This window comes from Centrocercus urophasianus, unplaced genomic scaffold (genome assembly GCF_019232065.1).
Source record: "Centrocercus urophasianus isolate 14NV4802_14NV808 unplaced genomic scaffold, USGS_Curo_1.0 seq_10, whole genome shotgun sequence".
Taxonomy (NCBI): domain Eukaryota; kingdom Metazoa; phylum Chordata; class Aves; order Galliformes; family Phasianidae; genus Centrocercus; species Centrocercus urophasianus.
In genome coordinates, this window is record NW_024884142.1 from 35,625,979 (window position 1) to 35,644,224 (window position 18,246).

Sequence of the window (18,246 nt, forward strand, 5' to 3'; positions counted from 1 at the left end):
TCAATATAATGGAGCAATAACAGTAATAAATCAAATAGAAATGCAAAATTGTCAGCTTAAGTTACATTAAACACATTTGAAGTTCCAACACATTACAGATGAGGTGTTTTGCACAAACTGCCTTTAACAGATGCCACAAAAATTAGTAAAGCATACTGGGAAAACACACTTGCCTATTTTACATGCTTCTTCAACTAACTGCTACTTGCACTGCTGAGATACCGCACTGTTGAAGCTAGTTTTGCTTTGGTGCAGTACAGGTGCTTTCATACATATATTAGTAACCGTGGAAGACAACCAGAGCCAGCAGGCATGATTCAAGTGCCTGAAAAAAAACCAAAATTCTTCTCAGGCATCCCAGGAAAGCATGCAGAAAGTAAAGTTGTGAGGAAAAAAGAAGAGTGGCTGGAAATTAATAATGATGGCTGACTAAAAAGTTTCCCTTTCTAAAGCTGACATAGCTGTGTCAAACTTATTTTTTTAAAAAAATTTCACCTCTCTGCAACTCAACCTTCCTGGTCCTAACAGCTATACATTTTTCTAATTAAATCCTTGTGAAGACAGTGATCTAAGTTGGTCCTGTTATACAGAATTAGATATGAGATCCATTTACTCCAGCATGTGCCCAACATCAGATGGTTTAGATTATCAAATCTATTAAGTGGCCAGAACTACCTGGTAGCTTATCAACCAATTTATAATCCTCTCACACTTACCTAAGTAGTTTGTGACCATTAGTTGTAGCAACTTCAGCAAGACTTGTCAGGATTTTAAGATACTGGCTTTCACTCTGCTGAGACAAATGTTCCAGAACTTGTCGCAACTGGGTTCATTAAAACAAAAGAGATTGCATAGAGTATCAGACCAAAGTTTAATTTAGAATACTATTACACAGTCTAACTCTAATTCCTAGAAACATTAACATACATGCCTCTGATGTTGAACAATTAATCTAACCTTAGTTAACATTCTATTACCTCCTCTGTTGTACACCTCTCTATCCTAGGCATTTTCTCACAGAGGAATTAACTCTCCAGTGACTCTCCATTCATCATGCATTCCTACAATCTTCACATTTACTTCACTTCTGTCACTCCCACTTTCAGAAAGCTCAGTAATCCTTCTCACAGAACTGCAGGAAGGCAAAAAGAAAAGGAACCTCACAAAGGCAATCTAGCCCAACACTCTGATCCCATGATAAGAGCTACTTGTCGAATCTGTGATCCAAAATAGTTTGTTTAATTTGCCTGGTTTGTTTTTAAACTTAGATGTCTGGAGGCAGCTTCATCAAGTTCTTTTCTAATACTGCACTAACCTTAACTATGTGAAAGCTTTTCTCAGTGCTAAGTTGAATCACTAGCTACAAATATCTAAGTCAAAATATTTCTTACTGTAAAAAAATTATTCAACAGCCTTCTACAAATTTAAGACAGTCAGCAAGACTCTTCCTATCCCAAACTTCTTTATGCTACATAACTGTAACTCTTTCAATCTTTTTATAGCAGTCATTTCTTGTGTTTATTATTTTCTTTAAATTCTTAGGGGTCTTCATCTTTCTCTGAACACAGTTTCCAAAGCTGGATGCAATATTTCAGCAAAAGACAACTTGTGCAGCAGGACTGCTTTCTTTGTGCATCTTAAAGGAAACAGAAGTTCCTTCCTTCTTCCTCACTCTCAAGAAAATGAAAAACATGATGCCAATGCGTCAGCACAACTTGTAGCCTACAACAAACATCAGATCCTTTCCTACAGAGCTGCTCCACAGGCAGCAGCTTCCCATAATCTATTTCAGCACTGATTGTTCCTACGTAAGCACAGGAGCACAGTACTTATCCCTAGTGAAATCCATTCTTTCACCCTGCAGCTTATCAATATTTTTTCCAGTTTGTGAAGAATGTTTAAAACGTGAGTCTTGACTTCTAACTCTTCACGTCACCACTTTCAGATAATATGAACTGGTCATTATCCAAGTCCCTGGGCAGAATAGTTTGAACTTGGTTGTAGAAAACCATACCTAAGGTTTCATTTTTTTTTAAATATACTTTTTTTTTTTTTTTTTTTTTTTTTTTTTTTTTTTTTACAAGAAATATAACTATACAATGAATCAATCTAATATATTTTACATGGACTTCCATTCAGATCTGACTTCACACACACTGCCACAATTGCTTGGATGAAACACCCATTTTCCTTGCTTATCGTCTTCACTTCTGCAATACATGATAGTGTGCTTTGTCATTTACCTTTCTGTGGAGTCATTTTTGTTCCATGGTTTTAATCCTTTAACATTCTCTTTTATTTGAAGTCATCTACTCCATCTCCCCATGTTTCTAAAATGCACCCTGAGAATTCTCATCTCTGTATCATTTTACTTTATAAAACTCTACACTGTTTCAGAAATTTGAGCACTGTTTCTATAGAGACTTAGACGTCGATGTCCTCAACCTTGTAGTGGAAGTATGGGATTACAGAAAATAACAAAAACTTCCGAAATCTAGTAAACCAAGTTCAGTGAAGTGGCAGTCAATACTTTACTAAAACTATTTTTCTTTTTAGTCTTAAAATCTGCAAGATTGTTTGCAGTTACTTTCAAGTAAGCAAAATATTAAAACAAAATTATCTAAGTTGGGAGAGAAGAAAAATAACCCATACTAACACTCCCCTGCTAGATCTACAAAACATAATACCATATTACCATGTTTTCCCGTAGATCTTCATTCTGAGTCATTTGAATTATTGTCTGGAAAAGTCGAGGATGGTACTGTATTAAGACTTCACAAGTCTCTCCATATCCACCCTAAAAAGCAGTAGTTCAAAACAATTTTTAATTAAAAGTAGTACTCAAATTGGGCCTTACCCTAATATAGGCATTGAAAGAAACACCGACTACAGAAATCCAGTCCTAAAATAAACTCAAAGTCAATAAAGAATCAACATTAGACATCACTAAATGTTTGGGAGAAGACAGAATCAAGTTATTTCAGTATATTAGATCAAACATTTTTTTTTTTTTAAAAAGTGTGGATAAGTTCTCCTAACTGGAAAATCAAAGTTAGCTTACACTTAAACAACTCTTTCCCAGCAATTCACCAAAGATATTAAATACAGTGCAATATTTAGCTTCCCTGCTGACCGATGACACCAATTCACCTAAGAACACCCAGAATTTAATCCTTTGAAACAAATCTTTCCCCAGAGTTTCATAAGGTACAGATCTGATTTGCTAAACTAAAAAAATAGGATAAACACACAGAAAGATCATTTAACTTCAAAATGAATACACATGTATGATTCCACATGTGCCCCAGATCAACAGTGTTAACCAGCTTAACATTTTTCTCAGCTTTGTTACTGGGAAAGAACAGAACTTGAATTTGTGGTTTGTTTCTATCAAATCTTATTCAACACAGCTGCAACTTTAAAAGGACACCTAGTAGCTGAATAGATATCACAAACTGGAAAGATGTACTTTATTAAAAGCTGTAACTCCAGAGGATCCTTCTCTGTACACGACAGTTTAGAATGCACTTCAGTGATAGGAGATTCATTTAACAGATTGACTAATTGCTCCTACTGCCAAGAACTTAAGTATTAAAATCAAAACCATTCTTAATCCTCAAGAATTAATGAACATCATCTCTTTAAAAGCAAGGTTATACCACACTAGCAAGAAATATAAATATTCATAATCTAGCCCTCCTAAAGCACAAACCTACTTTGAAAATCTAATCCATAATCAAAGAATAAAACCATTAATGCAAAAGGAAAGAATATATTTTGTTTTCTCCTTTTTTACTCAGCAGCTTGTCTTGTCTAGAGGATCTCAAATGCAGTATTATCATCCCTACAAAATAGCAAACACCAGGTGTCACTACTCACAACTTAAGAAGGAAAAAAAAACAATTTTGAAGCAGTGTTCATCCCTCTACTTCCTTAAGGATTGTAAATCTGAAAACTAAAGCAGAAATTTGAAACTCTAATAAAAAAAAAAGAAATAAGAATAGTATTATTAAGTATATACTGCTACACTTTCTTACAGGTTTGTGGATGTAAGAAGCCTCAAAATCAAATAGACTGTGGTTTTACAGTAAGTCATTCTGCCATAACGATGAAAATATCTACTTCTGAGCTGCACAGAAAAGACAGCAGTAAGACAGTATAGTGAACTATTACTCCTGAGCAGTTTTCAGGCACATTCAATATACTTCATTTATTTTTGATGTCTTGCATTGCTTTTAAAGCTTCAGGTTACAGAAGGCATGAGCAAGTGATCTCCTCCAAAACAACCCTTACTATTTTCTAGAGACCCCATTAGAAAAAGATCACTTTAAAATGAAATACAATTGGATCTACTTCCTGCTCATCAGATATCTTTGTCTACAACACACTTTTTGAGGATTTGCTGACTTCCCACTGCTTTACTTCCAACTTAAGCCTTCCCAATGGTAATATGAATCAGAGATCCTACAGTTGACTCACACATCACACTCAAATAAGAGATTTTACAGAATAGTTCAATGCCAAAATTCCTTAAGCCTTGAAAACAGACACAAATGTATGAAGTACCACCATCAACATGCAATTAATTTCCTTACACATGACAGCATAACCAAGACTCTGAATTAATCCAAAGTCTTTAACAAAGGTACATTATTTCTATTTTTCTAAGGGAAGGCTAAAAAAAAAAAAAAAAAAAATTTTTTTAAGAAAAATCTCACAAAACAGTAGAGCAGAACTGAGGACTGATTAGAATTTCTCCTGTCCAAAAAGAAATGCTACAAATAGCCTAACTTGCTTAAGACTTTTCACAGATCACCTATGAGATAAGTTTTGCAGGATTAGTTATTCCAAAAATATCCCACAGGTGCTGAAGACAGCAGTCATTACCATGTGGACATAGCTACTTCAACTGCAGGTCTTCAGCACATGAGGACTCTTCAGAATAATCTGAGATTGATTTTCATCTTCTATAGTACAGCATAAAATTCTGATCTTAAAACTTGATCCCACCAAAATAATTACATTCACAACGGTAATAATGGTGTCTCCCCTAAGTTCAGTAAATTTTATTTTCCAGTTGATAGTTTTCCAGTCTTCTGATTATAGGCAAAGGGTTCAAAATCTTCCTTCCCTTCATTTATTTACACAGTATCCTCAGCTTGATCCTACAGAAAATTATGTAAGTATTCACAGATCAAGAAAAGCCACACCAGCAAGCAGAATAAATAATACTTTACCAAACACAAATTGTACAGCAGTTGAAAATACATGAGACTTTAAAGCTTTGTTCTTTGTTCATCATCCAGATATTGCATTTGGAAAGCCTTTGAGAGTCAGCATAACTTCTGAGTGCCTTGACCTCTTATTTGTTAAGAGCTGAGCACACAAAAACCGAAGCAGTCTATTACCATTAGACAAAGATTCCAAACTTCCTAGTCAAATGGATTTCTGCAAACTCTTATGGTTCTTGTGAGCTCCTACCTTGCAAAGATGGGTAATGAGATCCCCATTACAAACATTTGCATAGGGCACAAACTGGAAATTTGCAAACAAAACCTTCAGCTCCATTGAATATACATACATATATATACATATATATATATACACACACACACATGTATATGTTGCAATTCTGTTTTGCTGAAGAGCTACCATTCTTCTTTGGCCTAGAAATTAAAAAGACTGAGCAACACTGAGCAATTAATACTGTTAGCAAGGGACAGTTCTTTGGGGAAAAAAAAAAAAAAAAAAAAGGTATTGGCAACAATACCTGTACACAGAGATCCAGTGGAGTAATGCCATTTTTGTCTGGTAAATACTTGGCTCCTCTCATCAAAAGAATCTGTGCAGTGTCTCTCTGACCATGGCTATCCAAAAGAAGAAAGAGTTACACAGCAGTTATGCTTTATTATGAGTTGAGTTTTATTATACCTAACAAACACAGTCAACAACAAATTAGGAGGGAACTAATACTATGTAATAAGAAACTAAGAAGAAACATGAGACAGAAGATAACACTCACACACCCCACCACTACCCTTCCAAATCACTATAGAAGCCCAGAGAAAAATTAGGTATGGCCCATTTACACAACCAGATTCATCCTCATCATTCAGAAATGAACCATCCTTGTCTAGCCCAGTAAGTATTTATGAGCTGCATTTCCTGCACCCTGGACAACTTCACAGAGAAAGTCTTTTTGCTACATTAGTTCTTCGCTCACAATAGACTTAGGGAAAAAAAAAAAAAAACAAAAGTTATTGAACTAATATATTATCTAGTTGCACCAAAACTCTTTTCCCTGAAAAAAAATGAAAAATTGAGTACCAGCGATTACATGGTGATTTAATTAAAAACTCTGGAAGCCCAATAGACAGCTGCCTTCAAGAATATTTATTGCATATACTGACAAAAATGTTATACAGAAGTATTTAATGACCATAACAAAAGATGTAGTAACTTAGGCTACATATACAGGTCATCCAATGACATTTCAGGTCACAAACTAGCCATCTCAATAATCTCCAGCTGAGTTCGCCTCCTCCATGTCTTTGCAGACCAGGAAACCAACAGGTTAAACTAATGTACCAGACTTGGACCTAACATAAACACACAGTCAGCTACCAGATCTCATGTAGGAGCTAAGACTAACTGCCTTATGAAGGACCTCTTCACTGTAAGTCTCTGCGCCTTTAAAAACAGGGATATCCAAGTCAGACTTTGAGCAGTCATACCCTTTCTCCAGCCATTACCAGACACTGCTACTGCATTCTGTTCACCCTGTCTGTCCTCAGTTAACTTTCTCCCTGGCTGTCACACCATCAGTTGGCACTTTTGACAATGAGACGTGCTTGCTTCCACAATGCATTCTGTCCAGCCTACCCTTCCAGTTGCCCCAATTGTTTGTTTCTAAAAGACTATCACAATGGATTCACAATGCATTCCCTTCCCATGGAAAAACTCCAAGCTGAAACAAAATTGGTTACATCTTTTAAAGTGAGTGCCAATAGCTAGCAGATATTTATTCTTTACTTCCTTATTCTCTGCTTACTTATCAATTGCCCAGGGACTACCTCCAAAGCTCCAGAAACTAAGACTCCCACAATGTAATTCTTAGCAGGCCACCACTTCTCCTTTTGTTTTTATTAATCATAAGTGAACTATTTATCCTACAGTCATAGGCTAAGGATTACAGAATTTCAAACAAAATAACAACAAAAATGGTCCAACAAGAAGTCATTTATCATACAATTTTGAAATAAAGCTGAACAGCATACATTATAACACCGTAGCACACATTAACAAATAGTCAAAACTGCTTTATTAAACTTGAACTTCTACAAAGTTATTAACATAGCTATCATTAGCATAATTACTCCTACGCCTCAACATGTGGGGTATTCTCACATTAGGAAAAAAAAATCAACTTCAATGGTATCTCGAAAATGGCACAAAAGTGATCTGCCTGGCAGACTGCATTTACAGATGTCCTGGGAAAGTTATCAGTGCTTAGCTATCCACAAGAGCTGGAAGCACAGAATACTGACCCAGTACAAAGAGCTACTGGAATTATAAGAATAAAATACACAGGTTTTAAATAGTCACAGGAAAGAGAAAAATATTCATCAAAATAAACTATGTTGATGGATGTCTTCATAAGTCATTGATTCTCACTGTAACATGCACAGCTATTTGTTTAATATGTCTGTTACAAAGAGGTATAAAAGTCTGAAGAACTAGGGCAAACATTTAGATAAGACACCAAACTACATTCAAACATGAGGAAAGATTAAATGTAAGTCAGTTTTTATGTTTCCTAATTTTTGTGCCTTCCCATCACTGTTACTGATTAGAAAAAAATATATATATATATATACTTTTAGTATGATATTTAAACCATAGGAATATATACCTGCAAGCAAAATAGAGTGGAGTTGCTCCTGACACATTGGGCCTATTTATATCTGCACCACTGTCCAGCAAGCACTGCACTGTCTGTAACAGAAAAAAAATACTAACATTAGAGAGACAGCAGCAGACAAGTGTAAAGGCTTAGAACTAGTCAGCATCATACATATCTAATTACGCTGAAGGATTTAATTTCCAGTAATGAATCTCAAAAACAAAATTTCTGAATACTAGATAGAGAACCATGCTTGTCGGAAGTCATAGATCTTCCTGATCTAATAACAACACTTCTTACTGAACTTCAGACCCCTGGAATTACAAACAGATGTTTTTGGGTTTGTTTTAATACAGAAGCAAACCTCAATTTGAGGACTGCTTATCACAAGGTTAAGTTTTAAGCACACACAAAAGTAAAAGTATATATGTAGGCATAATTTAAAATGTTAAGATACTGAGTTGATATTCAAACAACTTTTACTGTATTCTGTTCATGTGAGCAAACAAATCTATAGATATTAATTCTGCAAAATTTCATCTCCAAAGTCAAGATCTGACAATGACAACAGGAAGGAGCTGTGTAGGAAGATAATTTTTCAAACCATAAGTAGTCTTGAAGACAATCTGTATAACTCAAGATCACTCCTCTACTACTACTGTGATGCACTTCAAGCACAAACAGCATCTAGACTTGTACTCTAAGAGCACATATTCAGACATAATGCAAGACCATGCCTAAAATTACATTCATGTAGGTCAACATATGAAGAGTCCATAAATGCTTACTCCTAATTTTAAACATATATCTGATTCAACTTCATGCACGTTTTATTCAGGGTAAATTAAGACCATTTCAGATGTCAAAAGTTTTTAATAGCCATTAGCTGATACAATTATGAATTGTTACAAAGTAACAAGAAAGAACACCTTCCTTGTTTTAAAATCACATCAAAACCTGCTATCAACAAGGCAACAATAATACAGAACATAAGAGAGTATATAGAGGAAGTCACTTGAAATCTCAAAAACAGCAACACCAAATATCTCTATGAGAAGAGCATGGAGTCAATATTAAGACAAACCAGAGAGTTGCCACATTTCACCATCATTTCATGCACGACTGGCCTGAAGCTTAAAAAAAAAAACATGCAATAACACTTAAGCATTATGCAATTCTTCATGCCTGTAATAACTTACTGAAGTTTAAAAACTTACTGTCTTGTGCCCATTTTGACAAGCTACATGAAGGGCTGTCTGTCCCATTGCATCTTCAACATCTACGTTACTGACATGCTGCACAAGATCATGAAGCAATTCTGTCCGCCCATTGACAGCCAACCAATGAATCTAAGTACAAAACAATGATATATTTCCTTAAGCAACTATGTGAATATTTGATAAGTAAAATTTTAAATCTAACTGCATAATTGACAACATTTTCACAGCAGAAGCTCTGAATATCAAATACTTCAGTATTTCAGTTACATCTTTGATTCTTAAGAGCACTGGACACAGCGGTTTAATCTAGTTACAAGTTAGATGGCAGAAGCATAAGGAATCAGGATCTTCAAAGTCTGCATTTATTTTAAGTTCACCATGAGAATTAACAGCACTTACTGCAGTCAAACCTTCGTTATTACAAATGTTGACATCTGCACTGTATTCCAGCAGCTTGCTCATGCATTTTTTCTGGCTATAAACAAGACAGTACATTAAAATTAAGCAGGGCAAAGTCATCTTCTTAAGCTCCACTCACTCTAGTTAACAATTTAAAAAACAATAGCAGAAAGTTTTAATTCACAAAGAGTATGGTACTGAGCACCTGAAAGAGAGAAATCATCATTAATAGCACTAGAGATTCACATATGTGACACGGCAACAAGGGACAAAAAGCAACTGTGTAGCTGAATGTTTTTGTTGGAAAGCTACAAATAACTATCACTCTAACAGCTTCCATTCAGCACGAATTACATTCTCGAGACAAGATGCTGGAGCTAACGGAAATCCATAAAGCCAGTCATCATCTGTACACTTCAGTGAACATATTTATAGTAAATCACTTTAAATCATTATTTAATAAGATGCTCATTGTAACACCGCATGCATTTTTTGCAAGTACAAAAAAAAAGCCTTAATCAAAGCAGGAGTGTTTTTCCTCCTTCATGTTTTGCTGGTCTTTTACTGCTCTCTAATACTCTAAGTGCTTTAGCCACAACAGTTTATTCTCATTTCTTTTTATTCAGTACTTCTTGCACCTTTTCTCACATTTCTCTTTCTCAAAAAAAAAACTATTACCATAATCAGCTGTGTGTTTTCATGTGATACAGTTTGAGAAATAAGACAATACAAGATTAAGAAATATTTTAAAAGATTGGTAAGTTTGAGAAGTTTTACTGAAAAAAAATGGCATGTGCTACCTAAAGCAAACTTTCAGAAATGTCAGTAACAACTGAAGAGAGAAAGCCAACATTACCATCAGAGTTGGAACAGCTTTATCTTTAGCACTGCAAAGCTTTACCTTCAAAATAACAACTATATAACTGGGAGACTCAGACTATTCAGGCTAAAGTTATTTTTCCACAAGGAAGGAGAAAACAATCTTTCAAAAGCCAACATAAGACCTGACATTTTCTCAAAAAGCAACTAGAAGGCATGCTCCAACATCATGGCAGCATTACATGCAACACTTAAAGTTTTTATAACATTTTTCTTACCCATTCCTTGCTGCTAAATGGAGAGGTGTGCATCCTGAGATGTCCTGATAGTTTGGGTTTGCTCCTTTTTTTAATAATAGAACAAGGCATTCAACTGATCCACAGCTAAGAAGAAAAGGGAAAAACTGTAACAAGGATATTTACAAAACAAATTCACACTGACATAAAGACAACAGCAGTACTACGTGCAGATTGCAATTAACATAATCTTTTAAAACTAAATAGCTTTTACATCTTTATATTTCAAGTCACATACAGCTAAAAGGAAGAACACTTAAATATGATGAGAAATGACTGATCATAGCTTGTACTAATAAATAGATGCCAGGCTTGCATACGATTTTAGTGACTTTAAAACCCAACAGTAAATCTTTAAGACAGCCAATGGTTTAAAGCATAAACCATCTATAATGTGCTTTTCCCTTTCAGTGCTTTGTTTATTATTTCCTCTCACCTCATCTTTCGTCTATTCGCAGGACTGAATTTTCCCTAATTCCAATATGATTCTTTCTTTGTACTTCAGAGTCTGGAAGTTACATTTAGAAGTTCTAACATCAGAAAAAATCTAAAATGTCAGGAAAATGCTAGAACTCGTGCAAATGCTTCTTTGCTATTTGGTTTCAGTCTGGAAGTCCTCTTTACTTTTCATAATAGGGCAGCTTGTTAGAGTAATTGATGTCACCAAGAAACTTTGTAATAAATGCTTATTCTGCTTCTGAACTCTCCAGAAAGCACTGATTTGAAGGGGAAAAAAACAAACAAACAAAAAAAAAAAAACAGTATTTTTGTATTCATCCTGACTAGTTTACCTTTTATTATTAGTGTTCTCAATGACAAAACTACTATACAACAACCCAAAGAAACTGAAGCTTAGCTGTTCAATAAGTAAGTTGTAAAAATGGCATCTTGATGACCTCTTCACGATCCAACAAATAGCCAAGTTAAAACAGAATCCACAAACTCTGCAACATAATTGCTTGTGTGCTGCAATAAAAAAAATCTAGCCTTTCAAAGAAGCTTCTAAGACAAATGCAAAAATTTGCTTGCATTTTTTAAGTACTTCCTTAGGCAAACTTCATACAAGAAGCATGTAATCCAGACATGCAATGCTCATGTAACACATTACTTAAGCCATCCACTCAGAAAACTGAAACTTCTACCTTTGTTGTGTCCGAATGTCTGCTGCTTATGTGTAGTTATCTATATGCATCTGGTATTCATGTGCAGTATTACTACTTTTTTTTTTTTTCCATCTGGTTTAAATGTAAGAACTTCAAAGATACTTAAGAAGGGACCCCATTCTTTTATTAATTTAAAGCTTAGTTTCCTAAAAGGCTATTCCAAAAACTATGTGGTTCATTTTGGTAAGGAAATGAATCTGATTGTTCTTGGGCAATGCAGATTTATCCCACTGAAAAGCAACATAAATAAAAAAACTAGGTCACAAATCTGAAATTTGCATGCAAGTGTTTTATCCAGGACAGACATTTATTATTTAAAAACATATCAGAAGTGAATGACCCCTTCCATTATGATCATGAAGAAGCTCAAATAGCTGCTTCCCAACGAGCACCCAAACGATTCTCACTGTTTCAAAAAAAGCAAGCAGCACCTACACACAACAGGCAGATACTTCTCTGAATCTAGAGGCAAGGGTAGCCCACTTATTAAGGAAATACATAATGGCTAATTTTCTCCCCAGAAAGGAGAAAAAGTATCCACCAAGATACTAGAATTCACCAGAACCTGGAAAACTGTTTGACACCACATATAACACCTGTCACTCAACAGAGAGACAGGCACATTGATTTACAAAAAATAAGCAAACAAAATACAGAGGAAGTATGAAAACAAATGTAACTGATACTACAGAGTTTTCCAGCTTACATTGATGCCTTAGATTTGTGGTATTATTTTCATTGTTAACTTCTGGACTGGACTCAAATAAGTCTTACTTTGCTGCAATATGAAGCAAACTTCTCTTCACACGTCCAAACGCATAATTCACATCAAATTTTGAATTTGACAGCAGCTCTGAGACAGACCTTCAAACAGAAATACCAGATGTTAATAAAAAATAGCTGACAATATCCAAGTATACACCATAACTAATACAAAAGTACTCTATTTCTTACTTGATCACAACTTTTTTCCCCACAACCAACTTCTGAACAAGAGTTCCAACAATATTCAGGCATCTGTATATTAACACCTACTTCCATTCTTTCATTCTGACTTGCACATATGCAGTGGAAATGCTAAGACATGTCCTGAATCAGTGATTGAGCACCTGGTAGGAAGACAGGGCCAACCCAGGGCAGCTCAGGTGCATGCAGGTGCATATGAGTGACCAGAAGGGGTGGAGCCAGGATCCACCCCTTCCCAGACCTCATTTAAGGGTTGGCAATGAGGGGTATCTTGCTTGAGGTCCCTGCCTATCTGAGGGCCTTCTGAAGGTAAGCAGCTCTTTTCCTTTGTTTCTGCATACACAACTGCTGCACTTGGGCTTATCATCACTTGCTGCAGCCTGGGACTCTGCTACCTCACTGTCATTGCTGTGTTTTCCATCACATTATAGTATTACAACATGAAAAGAAACTGTGACAGCGGGCCTCTGATGTGCATTACTTGGCATTAGACCAGATGGCCAAATGACACCTTTACAGACAAAAAACAAGTATATCACTAGCTTACGTTTGACAAAACTACACACTCTTATTTTCCTCAACTAGACTAGTCTATATCTAATAGTAGATATGCTGAGATATCTACCAGCTTTCCTAAATATAAACAAAGATCAGAAAGAAGACTAGTACAGGAGACCGCTACGTAGGAAGACATACTACAATAGTAAGACAAACTTAAATACAACCCTTTGAGTTCTAATGAACCGATTAAGATATGATATCTCAAAGTAGGTCAGACTACAAGTGAACTGGTCATTTCAACCTCCAGGAATGAGCTGATCATGTAATGTAAAACCTTTGCACGCAGTATCAACAAGATATTACGTGTAACATGTTTATACTGATTAGATAAGCAATTTCTATTTTCAGCAGGAGCTACTACCTGCATGCCTACAGAACTTAGTGGAAGGCAGCACTGCTTTGTTGGCACTGTACAGCTCACAAGTCCCAAACACAAACATACTGAGGGCAACTGAGTAAGAGGAAACAGCTGCTTATCTGAGGAATCACAGAAGTGTCAGTCTCATTGTCCAGCACTCATTCTGTTTTTCTGGAGACATCTACATAAGACTAACAGCTTTTATGTCATAAAAAATACACACTCAGAGCTACAACCCGGTTACAAAACTATGTTTTCCTTACTCTAGAGCAAATTCCTCTCTGTGTACCAAGGGAATGATGCAGTTCCAGTTTAAAGTACAAAATGAATCAGATCTCTCAGCCAGTCACAGTCAACTACTAACTTCAGCTATTGAAGAAACCTCAATTCAGCACTAGAACTATTGAGAACACGCTAGCATCTGTAGTCACGGCAAACATGCTGCTTTTTATGACCTTAAAGTAAAAATAGGAAATGTAAATAATCTCTCACCTGTGCTGGTCAGCCATCACCATTGGCATTAGTGTATAAACAGCAGTTTCATTATCTGTAAAGAAATTAAACGACTCCATTATCAAAATGTAATATTTTACCTAAAATAAGTTCATCTAGCAGGAGTTACTCACCTTTTAAAGTGCCCATGTTCAAGAGATCACTCTTATTACTTAGGTTATGGGTATCTAGAGTTACATCATAAAGAAAGATCTACCATACTCACAAAGAGGTAAAACTTCAACATGGCTTTTTTCTCTCTTTCTATCAATTTATTTTAACACTGCTACATCAAAGCATTTAAGAACTGTGCATTGAGCAAAAAATTTAAAAATATATCTTAAAAAGACATTTATTTCCCATATTGCAAGGTGACTTCTATAATCCTCACAGCTATGAGTTTGTGAAAGTGAAAGCTACACTACAATCATTTATTTTAAACCTGACTTGAAAACTTGAATACAGTATATTTTATTTGTAATGTTTCATATTTCATATCTGAATGCACTGAAAAAAAAAAAGGCTGCAACACAAAGATGCAGATCGACGATCGACTGAAAATAGCCTGATATGCAATGATATTCTCTGTCAGTATTACCACTTCACATATTAGAACTACGTGTGTTTAGATGTGCCTGCCTGATCACTTACTGACTTTCTGGAATGAAGTATTATTTTAAGAAGAAAAAATTAATTTGACAAAACTTAAAAATGACTTTAATGTACTAAAACAGCCTTGAGGGAAGAGCTGTTGAAAAATGTATGTGATTATCTCACAAATACATCGACAAAATGAAAATAATACAGAAAACCTCTTGCTTGAGCTCTGTTCAGAACCTCTCTTAGAAGGAAAATACAAGTCTGCTTAAAAATAACAGCAACAACAGAACATGAGAGGATCAATTAAACCTAAGCAGTAGTTAAATATGAATGTAGCCAGGCCACAAAGGGTGTTTATGACATAGTTATTCACCTGAGTCCTTTCCTATTCCATTAAGGACATGTATACTGTGTGACACACAGATTTTACCCGAATTTTTCTGTACAGAGCTAATTAACTAAGGAGCTTTTCTTCTTATTTTTTGTAAATATTATCCCTATTCATAAACAAGCTCCTATTGACTCAAAGTAAAAATACATAATACAAGGGAGAAAAGAGTTATATGCATCATTATCTAACTTACTTCTATTTCAAGTCATGAGCATTAAGGGCCTAAAAGTTGCAGCTCCAAGCCACAAGGCCTGGCTTTCAGGCACTGAGCGTTTAGAGTAGAATCCAGATATTTGTGTTGAGCTCTTACGTGCCCAGAAAATGCCTACTGAATAGTGATTTAAAACAAACAAACAAACACACACAAATATTTTTGTGTTGGTAAGGCCAGTTCACTGTACTCACTGGCACTGGACTTAAGTAATGCTCGCTTAAAAAACAAACACACTTAAAATTCATCATCCAGAATCTTGATCTGACAAGATACACATATTTTATTTCCTAACAGGCTTGAATTTAACAGAGATCACCACCTTAAAGAAGCGTGAGCAGCACCTATATAGTACCCCAATGGTGACAGCCCACATAGAGAATCATAGAATTGCTCAGGTTGAAAAAGACCCTCAAGATCATTGAGTCCAACCACAACCTAACCATACTACTCTAACTCCAACAACCCACCACTAAATCGTGTCCCTGAGCACCACAACCAAATGTTTTTTAAACACATTCAGGGATGGTGACTCAACCACCTCCCTAGAGAGCCTATTCCAGTGCTTCACAACCCTTTCTGTAAAAAAGAGTTTCCTGATATCCAACCTAAACTTACCCTGGCACAACTTGAGGCCATTTCCCTCGTCCTGTCACCAGTGACAGGAGACCAGCCCTGCTCTCGCTGTAAGCATCTTTCAGATACTGGAAGACAGCAATAAGGTCTCCCCTCAGCCTCTTCTTCCCCAGACTAAACAGCAACAGTTTCTTTAGTCGCTTTATCTTCAGAGAAAGACAAACATGTAGATTCAACTTTATCAGCACCAGGAAGTTCAAACACGCCATTTCATAGATTCATTGAATCATTAAGGTTGGAAAAGACACCTAAGATCATCTCGTCCAACCATCAACTTATAAGTCCTTGCCCACTAAACTATGTCCCTAAGTGCCACATCTACATGTTCCTGAACATCTCTAGACCCTCTGCTGCAGTACTCTTGTGACGGTGCACTCTCCCCACCCCTTCATTCTTTCCTGTGAATACTGTAACTCCCAGGTAAGCAAGGACGGAGAGCAGAGTTGAACTCCACACCTTTACAATTAAAGCTATTCATGGCACTTGGGAAGCCATCGAACCACATGTCATACCAGACTGGGAGTGGCATATTCTAAGCTGATCCTGTCAGTACACGTTTGGAATGAAACACTAAATCCCAAACTGCTTACACAAGAGCTGTTCCTCAAGAAAAGTTTGAGCAGGCCAATGAATGGCCAGATCCAGGGATAAGACATTAGATGTACCAGTGCAAGACGGTCATTGAACAGAGGTTATCTTGGAACATAATTCACATTGTATCCAGTAACAGAACCAGAGGTAACAGCCTCAAGTTGCACCAGGGGAGATTCAAGTTGGATGTTAGGGAAAACTGAATGAATGGTGAGGCAGTGGAACAGGCTGCCCAGGGAGGTGATGGAATCACCATCCCTGGAGGTGTTCAAGAAATGTTTAAACGTTGCACTGAGAAACATGGTTTAGTGAGAAATATGGGTGATTGGTGGACGGTTGGATTGGATGATCTTGGAGATCTTTGCCAACCTTGGTGATTCCATGATATTGTCATCATGATTGGTTGAAGTGTAACTTCATTATCCCCGTAAGTTTGATCTTGTGTTGGCAATATCAAATCAATTCTCACTGCAACTATTCAAGAGCTTGCTGAGAAGTAGGAAAGTCCCTCTGAAGCAGCTGTCCACTGTGACATTATCAATAACTGCACCGCAGCACTGAAGCCATTTGTGGGGACAAGGAGCCGGGAGCAGCAGAAAGCCCCATAGAAGTCCCAACAGAAAAAGTAGACAGAAAAGAGAGCTATTCCTTCCCCACAACGCAGGAAACGAAAGCTGGCAGCCACGCAGTCAGGCTCAGCTGTAAAAACAACTCCCCGAAGGAAGCGCGGTGACAGCGCATGACTGACGGCAGTAGAGCCCTCGGGTTTCCCGCAGCTGCTCCGCGGGCAGCGCTCCTGGCAGCGGGACGCCGGCACACGCAGAGGGAGGTCACAGGCGTGGGAGCCGCCACTGCCCGACAGGCAGACGGGCACTGCTGGACGCCGGGGAAAGGAAGAGGGTGAAGAAAAAATAACAAGTGCCCGGAGCAGGGAGGGGAGCCGGCTCCCGTTCCCCGAGTCACCTCCCAGGGCGGAACCCGCTTAGCCCGGCGGTGCCGGGTCGGGCGGTGGGAGCCGACACAACCCTCTTAACCCCGCTCTCCGATTCCCGAGACCGCGGCCGCCCCTCGGCTCCTACCGTCCGGCAGCTCCACGGTGCGGGCGCGGCGCAGGGACCTGGTGAGGCGGTTGAGCTGCTCCATGGCTCTCTCCATCCTCAGGACAGCCCGCCCGACAGCCGCTGGCAGCCCTCGCACCGCACCCTTCAACCCATGGCGGTGGTACCGGCGCCGAAGCTGCCCGGGCCGCCGTCGGCACCCGGCGCTGTGCGCATGCTCGGCGGCGGGGGTGGCAGTGCGCATGCGCGGGGCGGCGGCCGGAAGTGAAGTGGGCGTGGAGATGGAATCGCGGTGCGGTGGTGCGCTGTGGTTGGGGTAACATCGGTCCTGTTTGCGGGTGGCTGTACGTCCACGTGGAAACAGCTGGCAGCATGAGTGTCACGAACACAGAATCACACAGAATGGCCAGGGTTGGAAGGGACCTCAAGCATCATGAATCTCCGACCCCCCTGCCACATGCAGGGCCACCAACCTCCCCATCTAGTACTAGACCAGGCTGCCCAGGGCCCCATCCTATCTGGCCTTGAACACCTCCAGGGACGGGGCGTCCACAACCTCTCTGGGCAGCCTGTTCCAGCACC

General features: G+C 37.9%; 1 protein-coding gene across 4 annotated transcripts in view; it reads right to left on the reverse strand.

The window, feature by feature from the left end:
* HACE1 (HECT domain and ankyrin repeat containing E3 ubiquitin protein ligase 1) overlaps positions 1-17,844 on the reverse strand; it is a 49,051-nt gene extending 31,207 nt beyond the window's left edge. For 2 of the 4 annotated variants that reach the window (XM_042818681.1, XM_042818672.1), the window contains exons 1-10: positions 17,686-17,842; positions 14,178-14,232; positions 12,575-12,664; positions 10,620-10,724; positions 9,523-9,598; positions 9,121-9,252; positions 7,913-7,995; positions 5,771-5,867; positions 2,696-2,797; positions 717-823 (exon numbers count right to left, since the gene is read on the reverse strand). In XM_042818681.1, the coding sequence (XP_042674615.1) occupies positions 717-823; positions 2,696-2,797; positions 5,771-5,867; positions 7,913-7,995; positions 9,121-9,252; positions 9,523-9,598; positions 10,620-10,724; positions 12,575-12,664; positions 14,178-14,232; positions 17,686-17,761 (923 nt within the window). In that variant the 5' untranslated portion in view covers positions 17,762-17,842. Of the gene's footprint in view, positions 1-716; positions 824-2,695; positions 2,798-5,770; positions 5,868-7,912; positions 7,996-9,120; positions 9,253-9,522; positions 9,599-10,619; positions 10,725-12,506; positions 12,665-14,177; positions 14,233-17,685 lie in introns of those variants that run through there. The other 2 variants (XM_042818687.1, XM_042818694.1) reach the window with 2 other exon arrangements.
* Between the last annotated feature and the right edge of the window lie 402 nt (positions 17,845-18,246).